This window comes from Meles meles, chromosome 2 (assembly GCF_922984935.1).
Source record: "Meles meles chromosome 2, mMelMel3.1 paternal haplotype, whole genome shotgun sequence".
Taxonomy (NCBI): domain Eukaryota; kingdom Metazoa; phylum Chordata; class Mammalia; order Carnivora; family Mustelidae; genus Meles; species Meles meles.
The window spans coordinates 8,448,713-8,465,529 of NC_060067.1; the positions used below are offsets into that span (position 1 = coordinate 8,448,713).

Sequence of the window (16,817 nt, forward strand, 5' to 3'; positions counted from 1 at the left end):
ATATCTGAATGCTTTCATGCAGTTCATATAATTGAAATCCATTTAATCCAAACTTCTCCTGTACCAAATCGCATACTATAACAAATATTTATGGCAAATTTCCAGCACACTTTAAGCTTCTAGATATTTTAATTTCTCTTCATTGTTTTAGTTAGAAAAGAATGGCTCTCAATGTTTAAAGCTCATTATTTCAGACTTTTTTTTCACATTACATACTGATACATATCCTACAAATGACATAAATTTTAACATAATATCACTTCAATAGATATAACTCAATAAAAGCTAAACACAAATAATACCTGATTAGGAGAAAAAATATACAAAACATGAATAGAAGACATCTTTTTGGCCTTGACAAAATGACCACTTATGATGCTAACAGACCACACACAGTCAGGATAGGAGTAGGCAAGCATCTCATGTGATTGTTTTTATTTCTCTGTTGTTTGTGGATCAGCTTCAGGAAAAACAGTCAGGCTGCATGACTGCAGACACACAGTTATATCCTGAATACCTCCAATCCTAACCAAATCTGAATACCTTTGGAACATAAAAGGGGGTCTGTCCTGAGACAGACTTATTACCACTGAACAAGGCAGAATTCTATCTCATTTCTTTGGTTTTTATCCAAATGAGATGCATGGAAGCTGTTTGTATACTCTGATTAATCTTATGCAAACTTTTCCTGCAACAACAGAATTATAATTCTAAGTTAGAATTTCTTTTACTCAAGATACTGCCCTAATTGTGAAAAATAACCTCCCTTTTCTAATCACGACATAATTTAGAATCCAAATTATTAAGCAAATGATAGAAAACTAGAGGTGTGATCAACGAGAATCATCTCATTTGCTCATTTGCTCATTGTTTCACTGATTTGTTGCAATCATCTTATTAAGACCTAGATGGGAGGGGGTATCCCAACCTGCTTCCACATAGCCAACCTACCAAAATGACTAAAGGAGTTCCATTTCTTCTGTAAAACTTGGAAGCTAATGCTCAGGGCTTGAAGAAGAAACCAGAAAGCAGTGTTTTTAACTCCTGCCCATACCAGTTGAACTTCATGATACTCAAGTGACAACTGTGTGTATTTCTTAAACTGTTTTTGCTGGTTCTTTCACAATAAATATGTACTTTAATTAAAAATAGTATAGACAAAATATATAATAAATAAAATACAATAAAATATAATAATAACAATGAGTGTGAGAAGAAAACAGTTGCTATTTCTATAAAAACTAAACTGAATATTTTGGAAAGACTCTTGAGAACTAAAATGAATTAGTAAGGATTTCGATATGGACAAGACAATCATGAAGATTTCGAGTTTTTTTTTGTTTGTTTGTTTTGTCTTTAAATTTATTTTCAGCGTAACAGTATTCATTGTTTTTGCACCACACCCAGTGCTCCATGCAGTACGTGCCCTCCCTATTACCCACCACCTGAGTCCCCAACCTCCCACCCCCCGGCCCCTTCAAAACCCTCTGGTTGTTTTTCAGAGTGATAATCTCTCATGGTTCATCTTCCCTTCCAATTTCCCTCAACTCCCTTCTCCTCTCCATCTTCCCATGTCCTCCATGTTCTTTGTTATGCTCCACAAATAACTAAAACCATATGATACTTGACTCTCTCTGCTTGACTTATTTCACTCAGCATAATCTCTTCCAGTCCCATCCATGTTGCTACAAAAGTTGGCTATTCATCCTTTCTGATGGAGGCATAATACTCCATCGTGTATATGTACCACATCTTCCTTATCCATTCATCCGTTGAAGGGCATCTTGGTTCTTTCCACAGTTTGGCGACCGTGGCCATTGCTGCTATAAACATTGGGGTACAGATGGCTCTTCTTTTCACTACATCTGCATCTTTAGGGTAAATACCCAGTAGTGCAATTGCAGGGTCATAGGGAAGCTCTATTTTTAATTTCTTGAGGAATCTCCACACTGTTCTCCAAAGTGGCTGCACCAACTTGCATTCCCACCAACAGTCTAAGAGGGTTCCCCTTTCTCCACATTCTCTCCAACACACGTTGTTTCCTGTCTTGCTAATTTTGGCCATTCTAACTGGTGTCAGGTGATATCTCAATGTGGTTTTAATTTGAATTTCCCTGATGGCTAGTGATGATGAACATTTTTTCATGTGTCTGATAGCCATTTGTATGTCTTCATTGGAGAAGTGTCTGTTCATATCTTCTGCCCATTTTTTGATATGATTATCTGTTTTGTGTGAGTTGAGCTTGAAGAGTTCTTTATAGACTCTGGATATCAACCTTTTGTCTGTACTGTCATTTGCAAACATCTTCTCCCATTCTGTGGGTTGCCTTTTTGCTTTGTTGACTGTTTCCTTTGCTGTGCAGAAGCTTTTGATCTTGATGAAGTCCCAAAAGTTCATCTTTGCTTTTGTTTCCTTTGCCTTTGGAGACATATCTTGAAAGAAGGAGTTTTTTTGTTTTTGTTTTTTTTAAGATTTGGAGATTTAAAAAATATTTTATTGGGGCGCCTGGGTGGCTCAGTGGGTTAAGCCTCTGCTGGGCTCAGGTCATGATCCCAGAGTCCTGGGATCAAGCCCCACATCGGGGGTCTCTGCTCAACGGGGAGCCTGCTTCCCCCCCCCCCCCCGCCTGCTTCTCTGCCTACTTGTGATCTCTGTCAAATAAATAAAATCTTAAAAAAAATTTATCTATCTATTTATCTATCTATTTATTTAGAGAGCACAAAAAGGCAGAGGGGAAGGAGAGGTAGAGAATCCCAAGTAGACTCCACACTGAGTTCTGATCCTGAAGTGGGGCTCAATCTCACAACCATGAGATCATGACCTGTGTCAAAATCAGGAGTCCGATGCTTAACTGACTGAGCCACCCAGGAGCCCCAGATGGGGGGTTTTTTAAAAATCAATATGAATTTTCACTGAGATAGCTTCATCTCAAACTTAAAATGAGAGGCAATGAATCGCAGGTATTATTAATGCCAGAGAATGATTCAAAATTCCAATCAGTAGGTTCCAAAGAGCTGGGGACCCCCATCAAAAGATTGATGAATGAATGAGTATTTAAATGATTTATGTTATAATACAATATTTAAGGTAAATATGCATTGTTTTATGATAACCAGCTTTTTCTGCTGATCAACATACCATATGTCCCAGTATCTTGTAGATTAAGTGGGGTAAGTAATATAGATGAGTCTCCTCATATATAAAATACAGAAGAAAATCCCTACTCATAAGGCTGCCTTGAGGATTAGATAAAACTCTCCCTGTCAGGGAATACTTGTCACATAGAACAACACATTACTCACTGGCTAATGCTGATGTGCTGGTGAGGGGTAACATAATAGTTGAAAGTAATGGCATCAGGAGCCAGTCTTCTGGACTCACCTCCCAGCTCACTTACTTACCAGCTCCAGTGGCCTTAAGGGAAGTGACTCAACCACTCCTTGCTTCAAATCCTTCATTAGTAAAATGTCCATAATAGCTCCAACCCCTAAGGGTTATCGTGAGGATTCAGTGAAGTAATACATGCAAGTGCCCAAGACATAATAAATGCTTAATGTAATACATTTCAGTCAGTATTATTTCGTATATGAGTGGCTTTTCAGCAAGATAGAGAATTGTCCTTTCTTGCGTCACCTGGGTGGTTCAGGGGTTAAGCACCTGCCTTCCGCCCAGGTCATGTTCTCAGAGCTCTGGGATTGAGCTCCGCATTGGGCTCCCCCTTGGCGGGGAGTCTGCTTCTCCCTCTGCCCCTGGCCCTGCTTGTATTCTCTCCCTCTAGCTCTGGGGTCTATCTATCTCTCCAATAAGTAAAGAAAAAAAAAAAAGAGAGAGAGAATTGTCCTTTCTTGGAGCACCCAGATATTTGTTATTACCAGGGTCCCTTTGCCTCTGTGCTTCTTACCATCTAAACTGAACACAGAACAAAGCAATTTATTTAGTACAGACAGATCAACAGTGCCATCTAGTGGCAATTTTCTAATAAATTCGCCAAATGTGAAAGGTTGCCCCAAAATGGTAAAATTTCTACAGACAGAAACTTAATTTTTAAGAGAAACTCAATCTAATGTTTTAAATTTGTAAATTTATAAATTTGTGACATTTTTATAACTATTTGAATTCAATACAAATACAGGTGGGAGAAATTTTTTTTAAGATTTTATTTATTTGACAGAGAGAGATCACAAGTAGGCAGAGAGGCAGGCAGAGAAAGAGAGGGGGAAGCAGGCCCCCCGCTGAGCAGAGAGCCCGACGTGGGACTCAATCCCAGGACTCCGAGATCATGATCCCAGCTGAAGGCAGAGGCTTAACCCACCAAGCAACCCAGGTGCCCCAGGTGGGAGAAATTTAAAAAACCAAACCACAAGAAGATTGCTTGGCATAGAGAGCCAAAAAAAAAAAGATTCTTTTTAAATATAAACCAAACAACTGGGGTTTAAGCCCACTGCCAAATTTTTTGGGACCAATCTGTCATGTTAATAAACCGCTCGGAATTAGAAATGTAAATTTCTGGTACAATTTGGACAGCACAAAACTTACATACTAAGGCATTAGTATGGATAAAGTATCCTATTTTATAGGATTTTATACTGCTGGATATTTTATGCTGGATATTTTATCCTGTTTTATACTGCTGGATAAAGTATCCTATTAATACCACACAAAGATCTCACGCAATAGCACCATTGAGCTTTTGCTTTCTGCAAAATACACAGAATTCAAAATTACTGTCTTCTGTGCTCTGCTGGCAGTCCTGACTGTACTCAGTTGAAACAGGTCTGAATTTCAGAGCCACCATTTAGTTAAAGAACATCAGTTGTCCAATAACACAGTGCAGATGTCAGATGCTGCAGTAAATTAACTGAGCAGTGGTTATGTAAGAGCGGCCGGCCCTCTGGTCCTCCAATCACTATGTAAATAGAGATGAGCCGTCAGTGAGAGCATGTCACTGCCTTCCAATCTGTTGGTGACCGGTCACTGCTCGTTCGTTATTCAGCTCAAACATAAGTGGCAAATCATCTCTCCTCCTCGTCTCCCAGCGAGCAGCTCACGTGACATTTCACAAAAGTAGATCACTGACAAAGGGGAGTAACCTGTCAAGGTGATGGGCAGCAAGGAAAATGCGGCGACACCGAAGTGAAGTGAGATGTGGACAGAAGGTCTGGAAACAGGGACAGCAAAGCAAAGACAGCAGAGGCCCCGGCCCACCGGAAGGTAAGGACCATGAACGCAGAAGACAAGATGAAGCCACTTTGGGAGGATTCTAGTTGAGCGTAAATGGATTGTCCAAGAACTAGGTGACGCTGGAATGTTGACACGGCGCCCATGGGAGCAATGCGGCTGTGAGCCACGGAGCTTAGTGAAGGCCAACTCTTTCCCACAAATGAAGAAGGTTCTTGTGACAAAAAGGACAACAACATCCCAGAGTAAGTGGCACCAGCATAATGCATCACATTAAAAAAACTCTCAGGGATACTTCACAACTCTGAAGAACACTACAAACCCCGGGAAGATCGCTAGGCAAATGATTACAAAGGGCAAAATGGAAGCTGACCCAAACCTAGAAAGGGATACACAATCCAGTCCACCAAGGCACAGGAAGGACACCTGCCCTATACTATATTTTAAGTTACATGATGAGAAGAAGGCAAGTTACTGTTCAACTCCGCTGATCAAGTTTTTGCAAACAAATAACTTTAATTCTTAATGTTTCTAAGTTTATTTATTTGTTTTTTAGAGAGGAAGTGGGGAGGGGCAGAGGAAGAGGGAGAGAGACTCTTAAGCAGACTCCATGCCCATTGTGGAGCCCTATGTGGGGCTCAATCTCACAAACCTGAGAGAATGACCTGAGCTGAAATCAGCAGTCAGACTCCCAACTGACTGAGCCACCCAGATGCCCCTCGAAGTTTTTTGTTTCGTTTGGTTTTGCTTTTTAGATTTTATTTATTTATTTATTTATTTATTTGAATGAGAGAGAGAGAGAGAGAATGCAAGTGAGCAAGCATGAGAGGTTGGAGGTTAGAGGGAGAAGCAGACCCCCCCAATGAGCAGGGAGCCTGATGCAGGAGTTGATCCCAGGACTCCAGGATCATGACTTGAGATGAAGGTAGTCACTCAACTGGCTGAGCCACCCAGGAGCCCAGCCCCTCAATGTTTTTAATGTTTTAAATTATAGTATACTGAACAAATATTAGTTTTACTTTTTTTTTTTCATCTCTCTATACATTTATGAACCACAGTGAGTTAATGTTTTGGGAGAACATTTCAAAGGTCACAGAACAGCTGTTATTTTTCCTATTGATTTTTAAGATCGGTTCACCTGGTTTCAGCTTACACACTCATTTTTATGGTCTCGCACTACTTTGTAAAGTGAGGACTGCATGTAATTTTTGCCTAAATTTTTCTTTCACAAGTTTCAGTCATGGTAAGCATCAGTCATTTGGGATTTGTCAACAATTACATGCTAGTCTAATAGCTAGTCCCTTCATGAATGTATTTTCTAAATTACTCGTGGTGTCATGATACAATGTCAAAAGATGCCTTTTAACCTAAAACCAAAGCAGACATGTAGAAGAGCCTTAGGTACCTGGCAGTGGCAACTGAACTAATACACCGCTGACTCTTGGGTCCATATTCAGTTGATCAGTTATGTCCAAAAGTTCTTCCTGAGAAACATCCTTAGGTTTTAGAATGATCTCACTACAGATCCCTGGAAGAAAATCAAATACGGAAAGTCACTTGACTAACAAAGATATGGTTTTCCATTCATGGTATCTTACACGGTGTGTAATTGGTTTCCTCTGCTCCCGTCCGACTGGAAGGAAAGGCCCTTCTACAAAATGATGTTCAAAGCACCATTAAAAAGGATTTCTCACATAGCGCAGACGTCTTCTTATGATTCACATGGGTTCTTTTGTCCCAGTAGCCCACTGCATTTATTGTTGATAAGCTCGTGTTAGTGGATTTGAATACAGTAAAGATACCAATACAGCAGAGTGAACTGGCCAGGTTTATTATCTGATTCGACCAGATATAATAAAAATGGGCCTTTTAAAAATAATCGCAATATAGTTGACATACAAATATTACATTGGTTTTTGTGGGGTACAACCTGGCGATTTGACAAGTCTATTCATTTTGCTGTGCTCATCACAAGTGCAGCTCCCACCTGTCACCAGACAACCCTATTACAATACCACTGACCAAATTCCCTATGCTGTGCCTAAAAATGGGCCCTTTAAATGTGCAGTGTTCCCCTGACATGTCACCATAGGATCTGAAGTCATGTTGAGTGAATTCAGTAGGGAAGTTGAAGAAAAAGATTAAGAAATGAACACAAACTTTGGTAATGAATTTCTAACAATAGTTAAAAACAGTAAATGTTATTCAAATAGCACTTATTTGACAATTACCATTGATAATTATCACATTTGAAGTGTGATATTTCCAGAACACATGATTTAGTAACAAGAACAACGAAAATGCATCCCCACCTACAGCGGAGGCGGCTCTGATCTTCTTCCTGACGTAAGTATGACTTGCCGGGTTATCGCCCACTAAAATGATACTGAGGTGAGGTCTTCTGTTCCCAAGGGAAATCCATGACTCCACACCTCTCTGTATTTCTTTCTGGATTTGTTTGGCCATTTCAGTTCCAGAGATAATAATGGCATCATGTCTGTGGAAAACAGAAGAATAAGTACAGTACTAACAATACAATAAGGAATATTCAGTTACATCAAGGTAAGAGGTACAAGTGTGAACTACACATCTATGACTGTTCAAGTGAGCAGCCATCGATCAGTCCCAGAAAGGCACAAAGAAATGCGTATACTGAAAAGGCTTTCTTGCTCTCCGTGATCTCAAAGTTAAAAGTGGTGAATTCAGGTTACTCTTACTCTGTGTTCATTTTTTTTAAGGTACCTGATAAAGTATAAGATGGTTCTGTCTTCCCCCTACCCCTGTCCTTTCACTATTGAAAGACCTGGTGAAAGCAACATCTGTATGTAGCACATGATTATTGCACAAACACCAAAGGCAGGTCAATGAATATCATGAAGAAAAGAAAAGGAGGAAGGGGAAGAAGCAGAAGAGGAAAAGGAGAAAAGGAAACCTCATAGCACCTGAATTTTTTCCAGGACCTGTACACTTATTTGCTAATGGGGGCAGGCGTCATAAACATCAACCAACACAAACAAAATGCAAATTTGCTACCCCTTTCAAATAAGTCAACTGTCCTTTCTAAGAGGTTGGTGTAGATATATACAAATATGTATATGTGTATGTATATGTGTGTGCGTATGTGTGTGTATACCAAGAATATTCCATTTCAGTCTCAAGAATATTCAAGAATATTCCATTTCAGTCTGACACCAGTGGTCCATAGTGTCCATCCAATTTCCGACAATTTTGACATGAACATTGCTCTACCAAGAAGTGGTTCTGAAATGTGGTCTATAGATACATACACTAAAATTGCCTGAGAAGCTTAGTGAACTTGGAGATTCCTACCCCATGATTCAGAACAGTCTGGAAATCTGCATATCTAACAAATCCCCAGACATTCTTGGGCATGACCGTGTTTGAAAACCACTTCTTCATTTCAACACAAAAGTATAGTTTTGAAATAATCATTCCCATAGGTAAACAATTGAGGAAATAAACTGATGAAACAATACAACTTTAGAACTGTAGGTAAACTGAATTTTGTTTCTAATATATCTACTTTTCACTAAAAATTCCATAGCTTTCAAGTCAAGGAAAATTATGGCAAATTCAGTGTAGCAATCCTGCTCCACTGTCCTAATTTTATAATAGTTAGCTTTATTGACGTATCTGACATATACGGCACATACTAAAGCATGCTATTTGGTGTTTTACTATACGTGTATTCTTGGGAAACTGTCGCCACAATCAAGCAAATGAAACCCTCGAAAGAATCCTGGTGCTCCATTATAATCTCGCCATTCTGCCATCCTTGCCACACCCCCTTCCCTATCCCCAGGCAACCCCTTATCTGCTGTCACTATACATTAGTTTGAATCATCATTACTTTTACAAAAATGGAATCATGCACTACATGTTCCATTTTATCCAGCTTTCACTCAGCATAATTAAGAGTCATTCATGTTGCTGCATACATTGACAGCTCATTTCTTCTTATTGCTGAGTAGTTTTCCGTTGTATGGATATATCAAAATTTATCTGCTCAATTGCTGATGGATACTTGGGTTGTTTTCAGTATTTAGTCATGGCAAGTAAAGCTATATAATAAACACTCATGCACAAGCCATTGTATACACATATTTTCTCTTGAGCAAATGTCTAGGAGCAGAATGGCTAGGTCGTATGATAGGTATGTTTACATTTGTAAGAATCTCTCAATCTGTTTTCCATAGTGGTTGTACCATTTTACATTTGTACAGGCAGTACATGAGAGTTCCAGTTGCTCCACATATTTGCCATAACTTGGTAAGGCTGGTCGTTCCAATTTTAGACATTCAGTGGGCTATGCGGTGGTATCTCATTGTGCTGTTAATTTGCATTCTCATAATGAATAATAATGCTACACACCTATTCAGGTACTTACTTATCATCTACCTCTATTCTTTGGTGAACTGTGTAATTTCATGTTTTGCCTATCGTTCTACAGGTTGTTTCCTTATTACTGAGTTTTGAGAGTTATTCATATCTCCTAGGCTCAAGTCCTTTACCAATATATGATTTGAAATATTTTCTCCTGGTCGGTGCTTTGCCTTTTCATTCTCTTAATTGTGTCTTTGGGAGATTGGTTCTCAATTCTGATGTTCTTCATTCAGTTTTCCTTTTATGGAGCATGCCTTCGGTGATGTGTATAAGAAAGCTTTGCCTAACTCAAGGTCACAAAGGTTTTCTTCAATGTTTCCTCCTGGAAGTTTTATGGGTTCAGGTTACACATTTAGTTCCATGACTTAGTTCTATCACTAGTTTGATGGAACTTTATATCAGGATATTGTCAAATGCTTTTTTATGTGTCTCTATTATAAGATCACATGCTTTTTTGGTTTTAGTCTGTTAATATGATGAATTACATTGATTGATTTTTAAATGTTAAATCAATGTGGCATTCCTGGGATAAACCTCACTTGGTCATAATGTACTATCCTTTCCCGATATTGGGGATTTCACCTAAAATTTTGTAAAATTTTTTGTATCTCTGTGCATGAGAGGTGTTTGTCTATTTTTCTTGTAATGTCTTTGGTACAGTGTTGGTATCAGGGTGATGCTCCCTTCACAGAATGAGTTAGGAAATATCCCATCTTTTTCAAATTTCCCCAAGAGTTTGTCCAGAATTGGTATTATTTCTTCCTTAAATGTTTGGTAGAATCCACCCATGAAGCCATTGGTCCTGGAACTTTCACTGTAGAAAGGTTTACAACTGCAAATTTAAGTTCTTTAATATAGAGGGCTATTTATGGTTATCTATTATTTCTTGAGTGAGCTTTTGTAATTTGTGTCTTTGCACATTCTAATGATTAGTACACAATTATATTATAGACTAAATCAAGATATAATACTTATTTCTGAGTTTAAATTTTTATCTTCAAGATTAGACAACAAACTTTTTTCACTATTTACTATGAATTTCTAGTGCTATGAGTTTTACTAATTTATTTAAGTGACCTTTTAATTCTACGAGAACTAGGTCCTCTTATATTAGAAATTACTAAAGGCTGCTGATATGGCAACTTATTCCAACATGACTCACTTCTAAGAGGTGGTAAAAAATAAATACTTTCCAGGGCACCTGGGTGGCTCAGTGGGTTAAAGCCTCTGCCTTCGGCTCAGGTCATGATCTCAGGGTCCTGCAATCAAGTCCCACATCAGGCTCTCTGCTCAGTGGGGAGCCTGCTTCCCTCTCTCTCTCTGTCTGCCTCTCTGCCTACTTTTGATCTCTCTCTCTCTCTGTCAAATAAATAAATAAAATCTTTAAAGTAAATAAATAAATACTTTCCAAAAATTAAATTATGTCAGCAATATTCAGTTGGGGTAAAATACTATACAGAAGCAGGTTTATCTGTTAATATACTAGAATTCACTTTTATCATTAAAAACATGCAATTTGTGTTTTAAATTACAAAATCACCTGAGCTCTATGTTACATTTTATAGCACATGCATAGAAATGCTGCTGCTGACATCTTTTATTAGCTGATTCTCCGTTACACACAATAATTGGTTCATAGGCTACTGTGAAACTGGCAATCACCAAACAAAATCCAGGATGATTATGCCTTAGAATATTAAAAAGCTGTGTGACCTGAGAATGTCAGAGTTGGCAACGGCATAAACTCATTCCTAGTTTCCATAGAGAGACAATCTACATACAGATTAAATTTGACTGTATCCTGTATGTTGGGATCTGAGAGAGTGACAGGGCTTACTTTATAGAACTGATGTGCTAAGTGAGCTTGCTAATTACAGCTGACATGTTACAGCCTGGCTGAGTTGGTGTTTATGGGCAAACACCCAGGAGACTGCCGCCCAATTTTAAATAGGAACTTTGAGGATTTTTGATAGCAGCTGGCTCAGCCCATCAATTCCCTCAGTCCCTGCAGAGCCTGGCAAGGAGCCTGGCAAGCCTGGCTCGGAGGGGAGATAAGACATAAGGATAAACGAAGCAACCTGGCATTAGTGGAGGCCCAAAGGGCAGATGCCCGTATCAGTCCACATGCTGGAAGACCAGTAAATACACATATTATCTGGCTCACATAGTCTTTAGTGAATAAGAAAATGAGGTTTGTCAACATGCGGATTGTTGAAAAATACTGAATTATCAATAACAGCGCAAATACTCAGGCATGGAAGCACACAGCTCCTAAGAGTTCTCCCCAGCTCAAGTCAATCTCTGCCAATCCATTTTCCACACTGCAGCCAGAGTGGTTTTCCAAATGTAATCATGCCAGTTCCCTGTTAAAACTCCTTACTTCAAGCTCCTTGTTTATTAATTTAATTAATACAAACTGAAAATGTCCTATTATCCAGGCACTATTCTAGGAAATATAAATAACAGTACACAAAACAAACTGCCCACTTTCATGGGAACTGTAGTCTAGATGAAGAAGACAGATTTTTTTTAAAAGAAGACAAATTATTAAAAGGCAAATATTTAACATACCATGTGTGAAAAACAGAGGCAAAGGGCATATCTGGAAGCCAGAGTTGTCATTTTAAGGATTTCATTCATTCATTCATTCATTCATTCATTCATCCAGAGAGAATGTGGGCGTATGTGTGAGCAGGGGGAGGGGCAAAGGGAGACAGAGAGAGAAGCTCGAGCTAACTCAGGACTCAACTTCAAGACTCTGAGATCATGACCTGAGCCAAAACCAAGAGCTGGACGCTTAACCAGGCACAGGGCTTAATTGTCATTTTATATGGATGGGTGAGGTGTCTCTTCTCCAGTGAATCGGGTGATATTTTATTATAAATGAAGGAAATGAGAGAATACGTCATGTGGCTATCTGGACAAAATAATTCTAGGCCAAAGGAAGTACAGAGCAGTACTTTAGGCAGGAGTGTGCCTGGCACAGTTGATGAATGGCAAGAAGGTTAGTGGCTGCCGCAGAAACAAATGTACCAGGACAGGACACAAGTCAGAGAAGTCATGGAACATCAGATCACATGAGGTCCCGCAGACCTTCAAAAGGATGTCGGCTTCCACTGTGAGGTAGGAAGCCATTCGGTGATTTTGCGGAGTGCTATGACCCAATTCTCATTATTTAATCACTGGTGAAAATGTGGAAGACAGACTGTGGGAGCAAGAGGGGAATGGGGGCACCAGTAAGAGGCGAGTGTGGTATCCCAGGCAAGAGATGAGGGTGCCTTGGACAATGAGGGTAGGAGTGTAGGTGCGAAGTAGTCCGAATCTGAGTTAATTAGGAGCATGGAGCCACTGGATTTACTGAAACCAGGTGCGAGGATGAGGAAAAGAAGTCAGTTATGACTCCAAAATTTTTGACCAGAAAAACTGAGAAAAGGCAGTTTTAACTAAAATCCAAATTTCCTGTAGCTTACTAGTTCCTGCATGAGCTTTCTTTTAAGTCATTGCTGAAGAACACTACGCTCGCAAAGTCCCACACAACACACAGCTGCCTTTAAACTTGTCCACCGCGCCAGGTTGCTGTTTCTGGACCTTCACACACGCAATTCCCTCTTCAGAAACACCCTTCCTTCTCTTCTGACCTTCTGTCGTGTGGCAAATCCTTGTTGAAACAGTGCCCCAGGCCCCTATGCGCACACACTATACTCAAAGCTGTGCGGGGCAGGAAGTTCACATTAACTACAATGCTCTTAACACCAAAAGGGTATTTTGCACATGTATATGTTTACTAAATATTTATGGAATTATCAGAGGTGAATTGTTCGCTGCATTATAATTTGTTGTAATTCTTCTGCTGCCACTGAAAGGAGTAACTCTAAAAACAGCAGTATTGTTTACAGCAGTGAAAATATTCTGCATAAAGTGAAAAAATGAGATGAAAAGTTGTAGGTACATAATTTTAATTTAAAATGTGCCTGCATACGGCTAAAGATGAATAAGGCATATGTAATGTAAAATGATGGGAGGGAGTACTCTGGATATTTAGCCATCTTAAAATGGTTTTTAGATGTTATCCAAAGAGATCTTCTTGAACTGTATTAAGAACAGATAGAAAATACCTATAAAACTTATGAAAAGGAAAAATAATAATACAACTAACAACCTTACTACCCAGTTTACAGTAGCACCATAATCCCAAAATCGTTCTGTAACCCTCTCCTACCTAAACCGTAGCCTCTCCCAGAATTAAGCACTACCCTGAAATGTGGGTTGATCATTCCACTGCTTTCCTTTATCACCCAATGTTTGTAACTCGAAACATTAAAGATACACTAACATACATGATACATAAAGCAAAATATATACATATGTTCCATAAAGGTACACACACCAGAATGGAATTGCTGATTATAGGATATATATGTATGTTCAATTTATGCCAATTTGTTCTCCAAAGCTGCTGCACTAGTTCACAGGTCCACCAGTGGGGTATAAAAGTTTGTTGTTCTGCTTTCTTGATATTGTCAAAAATTTTAACTAATTAGTTAAATGGCATTTAATTGGGCTCATAATATCCATTTCCCTAATTACTAGAGGTTGACCGTCTTACAGGCTAATGGGCCATTTGGGGCTCCTCTTCTATGGAATGACTGTTCATCACTTTTGACCATTTTTCTAATGAATTATTAATCTGTGTCTAATTTGTAGTAGTTATTTACACATTCTGAACACTAATCTTCTATCAGCGAGGTCCTTGTATCAGGTATCACCATTACGCGGCTTGTCTTTTCTCTTAGTTTATGACTACGTGGGATGAAAAGTTCTTAATTCTAATGAAAAACTCAACCAATTTTGCCTCTGATCTGCACAAAAAGTGCAAACGCTAACAAATTCCCGTCATGATTCTATGACAGGACCCTCGGCTGGTGAAACCAACCAGCTAAGAAACTGCCAGGCACACTCCCTATAGACTACTACTTAAAATCCCAGTGTTGTATCGAGCACAGTAAAATCCCACAGTGTTGTATTCAAGGGTAAAGTGATTCTGGAGCCTCAGTCAAGAGCCACTTCTTTGGGACCCCATCACTTTCAGAGCAGGAATGCCCACTCTAATATACTGACAGGAGGTCAGTCCCTTTCAATATGAAGAAACCCGTGAAGCATATGTACCCGAAACCCGTAGAGCTATGTGCAAACAAGCTATAACCTAGTACTAACTAAAGTGTGAATCAAAAACAAAACTAACCAAAAATGTACACAAAAAACCCAGATACTGTAACTCAATTGCAAGCCTTATTAGGTTTATTCTAAAAAAAAAAAAAAAAAAAAAAAAATTCAGCATGGCAGAATGTACTCTCCTCACTGCCTGTGTCAGATTTTAGAAATAAATGTTTGAAAATTTATTTTGTGAATTAGCCTAAGAAGGCCTAAGATTGTTGCATTTTGTTCAAAATCTGTTGGAAATTGCTAATAAACACATTCAAAAAATACACCAAAAAAGGGGACTTGAGATCTGTAACTTTAGTGAATGGAATTGTAGTCACTGAAACCAAAGCTTACAAACAGAAATCATATCCCTTCAAAAGCAAGGGAAGAAATTTATCCCTTTAAAAGCATGAGAAGCAATATGAGAACTAATTGAACAATAATGGCTTAAATGATACAAAAGCAATTCTAAAAGTCTATTGTTGTGGGTTGAATTATGTCTCCCAAATCCTCATTCCTTGCACCTATGATTGTGGCCTTATTTGGAAATAAGGTATTTGCGAATATAATGAAGATGTAGCATGAGGACGAGGTCATACTGGAGTAGAGTGGGCCCTTAATCCAACATGCCTGTCACCCCCATCAGAAAAGACACAGAGACACAAACACAGAGAACTCCACGTGAAGACACACAAGAAGATGGCTACGTGAGCCAGAGGCAGAGATTGGAGCCTTGCAGCTGAAGACCAAGGAAAACTAAGGACTGCCACAAGCAGAGAGGAGAACAAGGTTCTGTGGGCACCTTGATTTGTCTTCTAGCTTCCAGAAGTGTGAGACCCAACTTCTGTTGCTTTAAACCATCTAGTTTGTGGCAGCCTTAGTAAACAAATACATCTATAATCCTAATTTGAAATATTCTAATTTGTGGGAAGAATCTTCTGATGGGAGTTATTTTTCATGGAATACATTTATATTTTGGAATGTGATAGCATATAACTGAGAAGACGTGTAATTTTACTGCATCTAAACATGGAAAAATTTAAAAATAAACAAACATGACAAAATATTTTAGAAGTCCTAAAAAGAGACAACTTCTGTGATGACATTTAACATAAGTATTTGCCAAAGAAAGGAGACTCTGAAAGGAGACACAAAGACAGCTATTGTGAAAATATCTAAGCTAAAATATCTTCGCATTCCAGTATGAAAAAAACTAGAATTGAGACTATGTTCCATTTAGCAGCTTGCTCTGAGTGCCTGGCATCTGTAGAGAAAGTACTTTGAACACTAAAAATACATTGTCTAAAGAAAAGAATAATTTACAACTTTTAAGAAAACTGCAACAGCAAATTTAATTTTTACATTAAGCATAAGATTTTTTTTCCAGAAAACAATCAGTGTCAAGGTGTTAAAGATATAGCTAAGAAACTGATTCAAGAATATGTAGCAAGAATTCAGCGTGTGTTGAAAGTTAGTGGTCACATAATTAACATAAAAAATTGAATATAATAGATCAAAATTTTTCAATTGTTTTAATGTATAAGGATATAAATTACCTTTTAAAATGTTAATTTTGAAAACAGCTTTGAACAGGACTTTTTTATAGGTCCTAAAATATTTGTAAATCAGTAAAATATCCCAAATATGTAATTTTCATTATTTTTTTAAAAGATTTTATTTATTTGAGAGAGGGAAGAAAGAACTCAAGCACAGGGAGGGGCAGAGGAGAAAAAAACAAGTAGACTTCATGCTGAACAGGAAACCCAACAGTGGGGTAGGATCCCAGGACACTGAAATCACAACCTGAGCGGAAGGCAGACAGTTAATTGACTGAGCCACCCAGGTGCCCCATGAAATTTTCATTATTTTAACATCTCTTTTTACTCTTGAAAATGTGGTTTGGTCTAAAATATATAGTCACATTGCCATTAATAGAAGGGCAGTCTATTTGACCCCTACGATTCACACAATGCACCCTGTCATTACTAGCTCAGGTGACATTTCCTGAATAGGTAATGTTGCAAGTGACCCCC

At 38.6% G+C, this 16,817-nt stretch overlaps 1 protein-coding gene across 3 annotated transcripts in view; it reads right to left on the reverse strand.

The window, feature by feature from the left end:
* MTHFD2L (methylenetetrahydrofolate dehydrogenase (NADP+ dependent) 2 like) overlaps positions 1-16,817 on the reverse strand; it is a 143,870-nt gene that overhangs the window by 118,643 nt on the left and 8,410 nt on the right. For all 3 annotated transcript variants that reach the window (XM_045998110.1, XM_045998112.1, XM_045998111.1), the window contains 2 exons: positions 7,491-7,675; positions 6,584-6,706 (listed from right to left, as the gene is read on the reverse strand). In XM_045998110.1, coding sequence (XP_045854066.1) covers positions 6,584-6,706; positions 7,491-7,675 — 308 coding nt within the window. The remainder of the gene's footprint in view (positions 1-6,583; positions 6,707-7,490; positions 7,676-16,817) is intronic.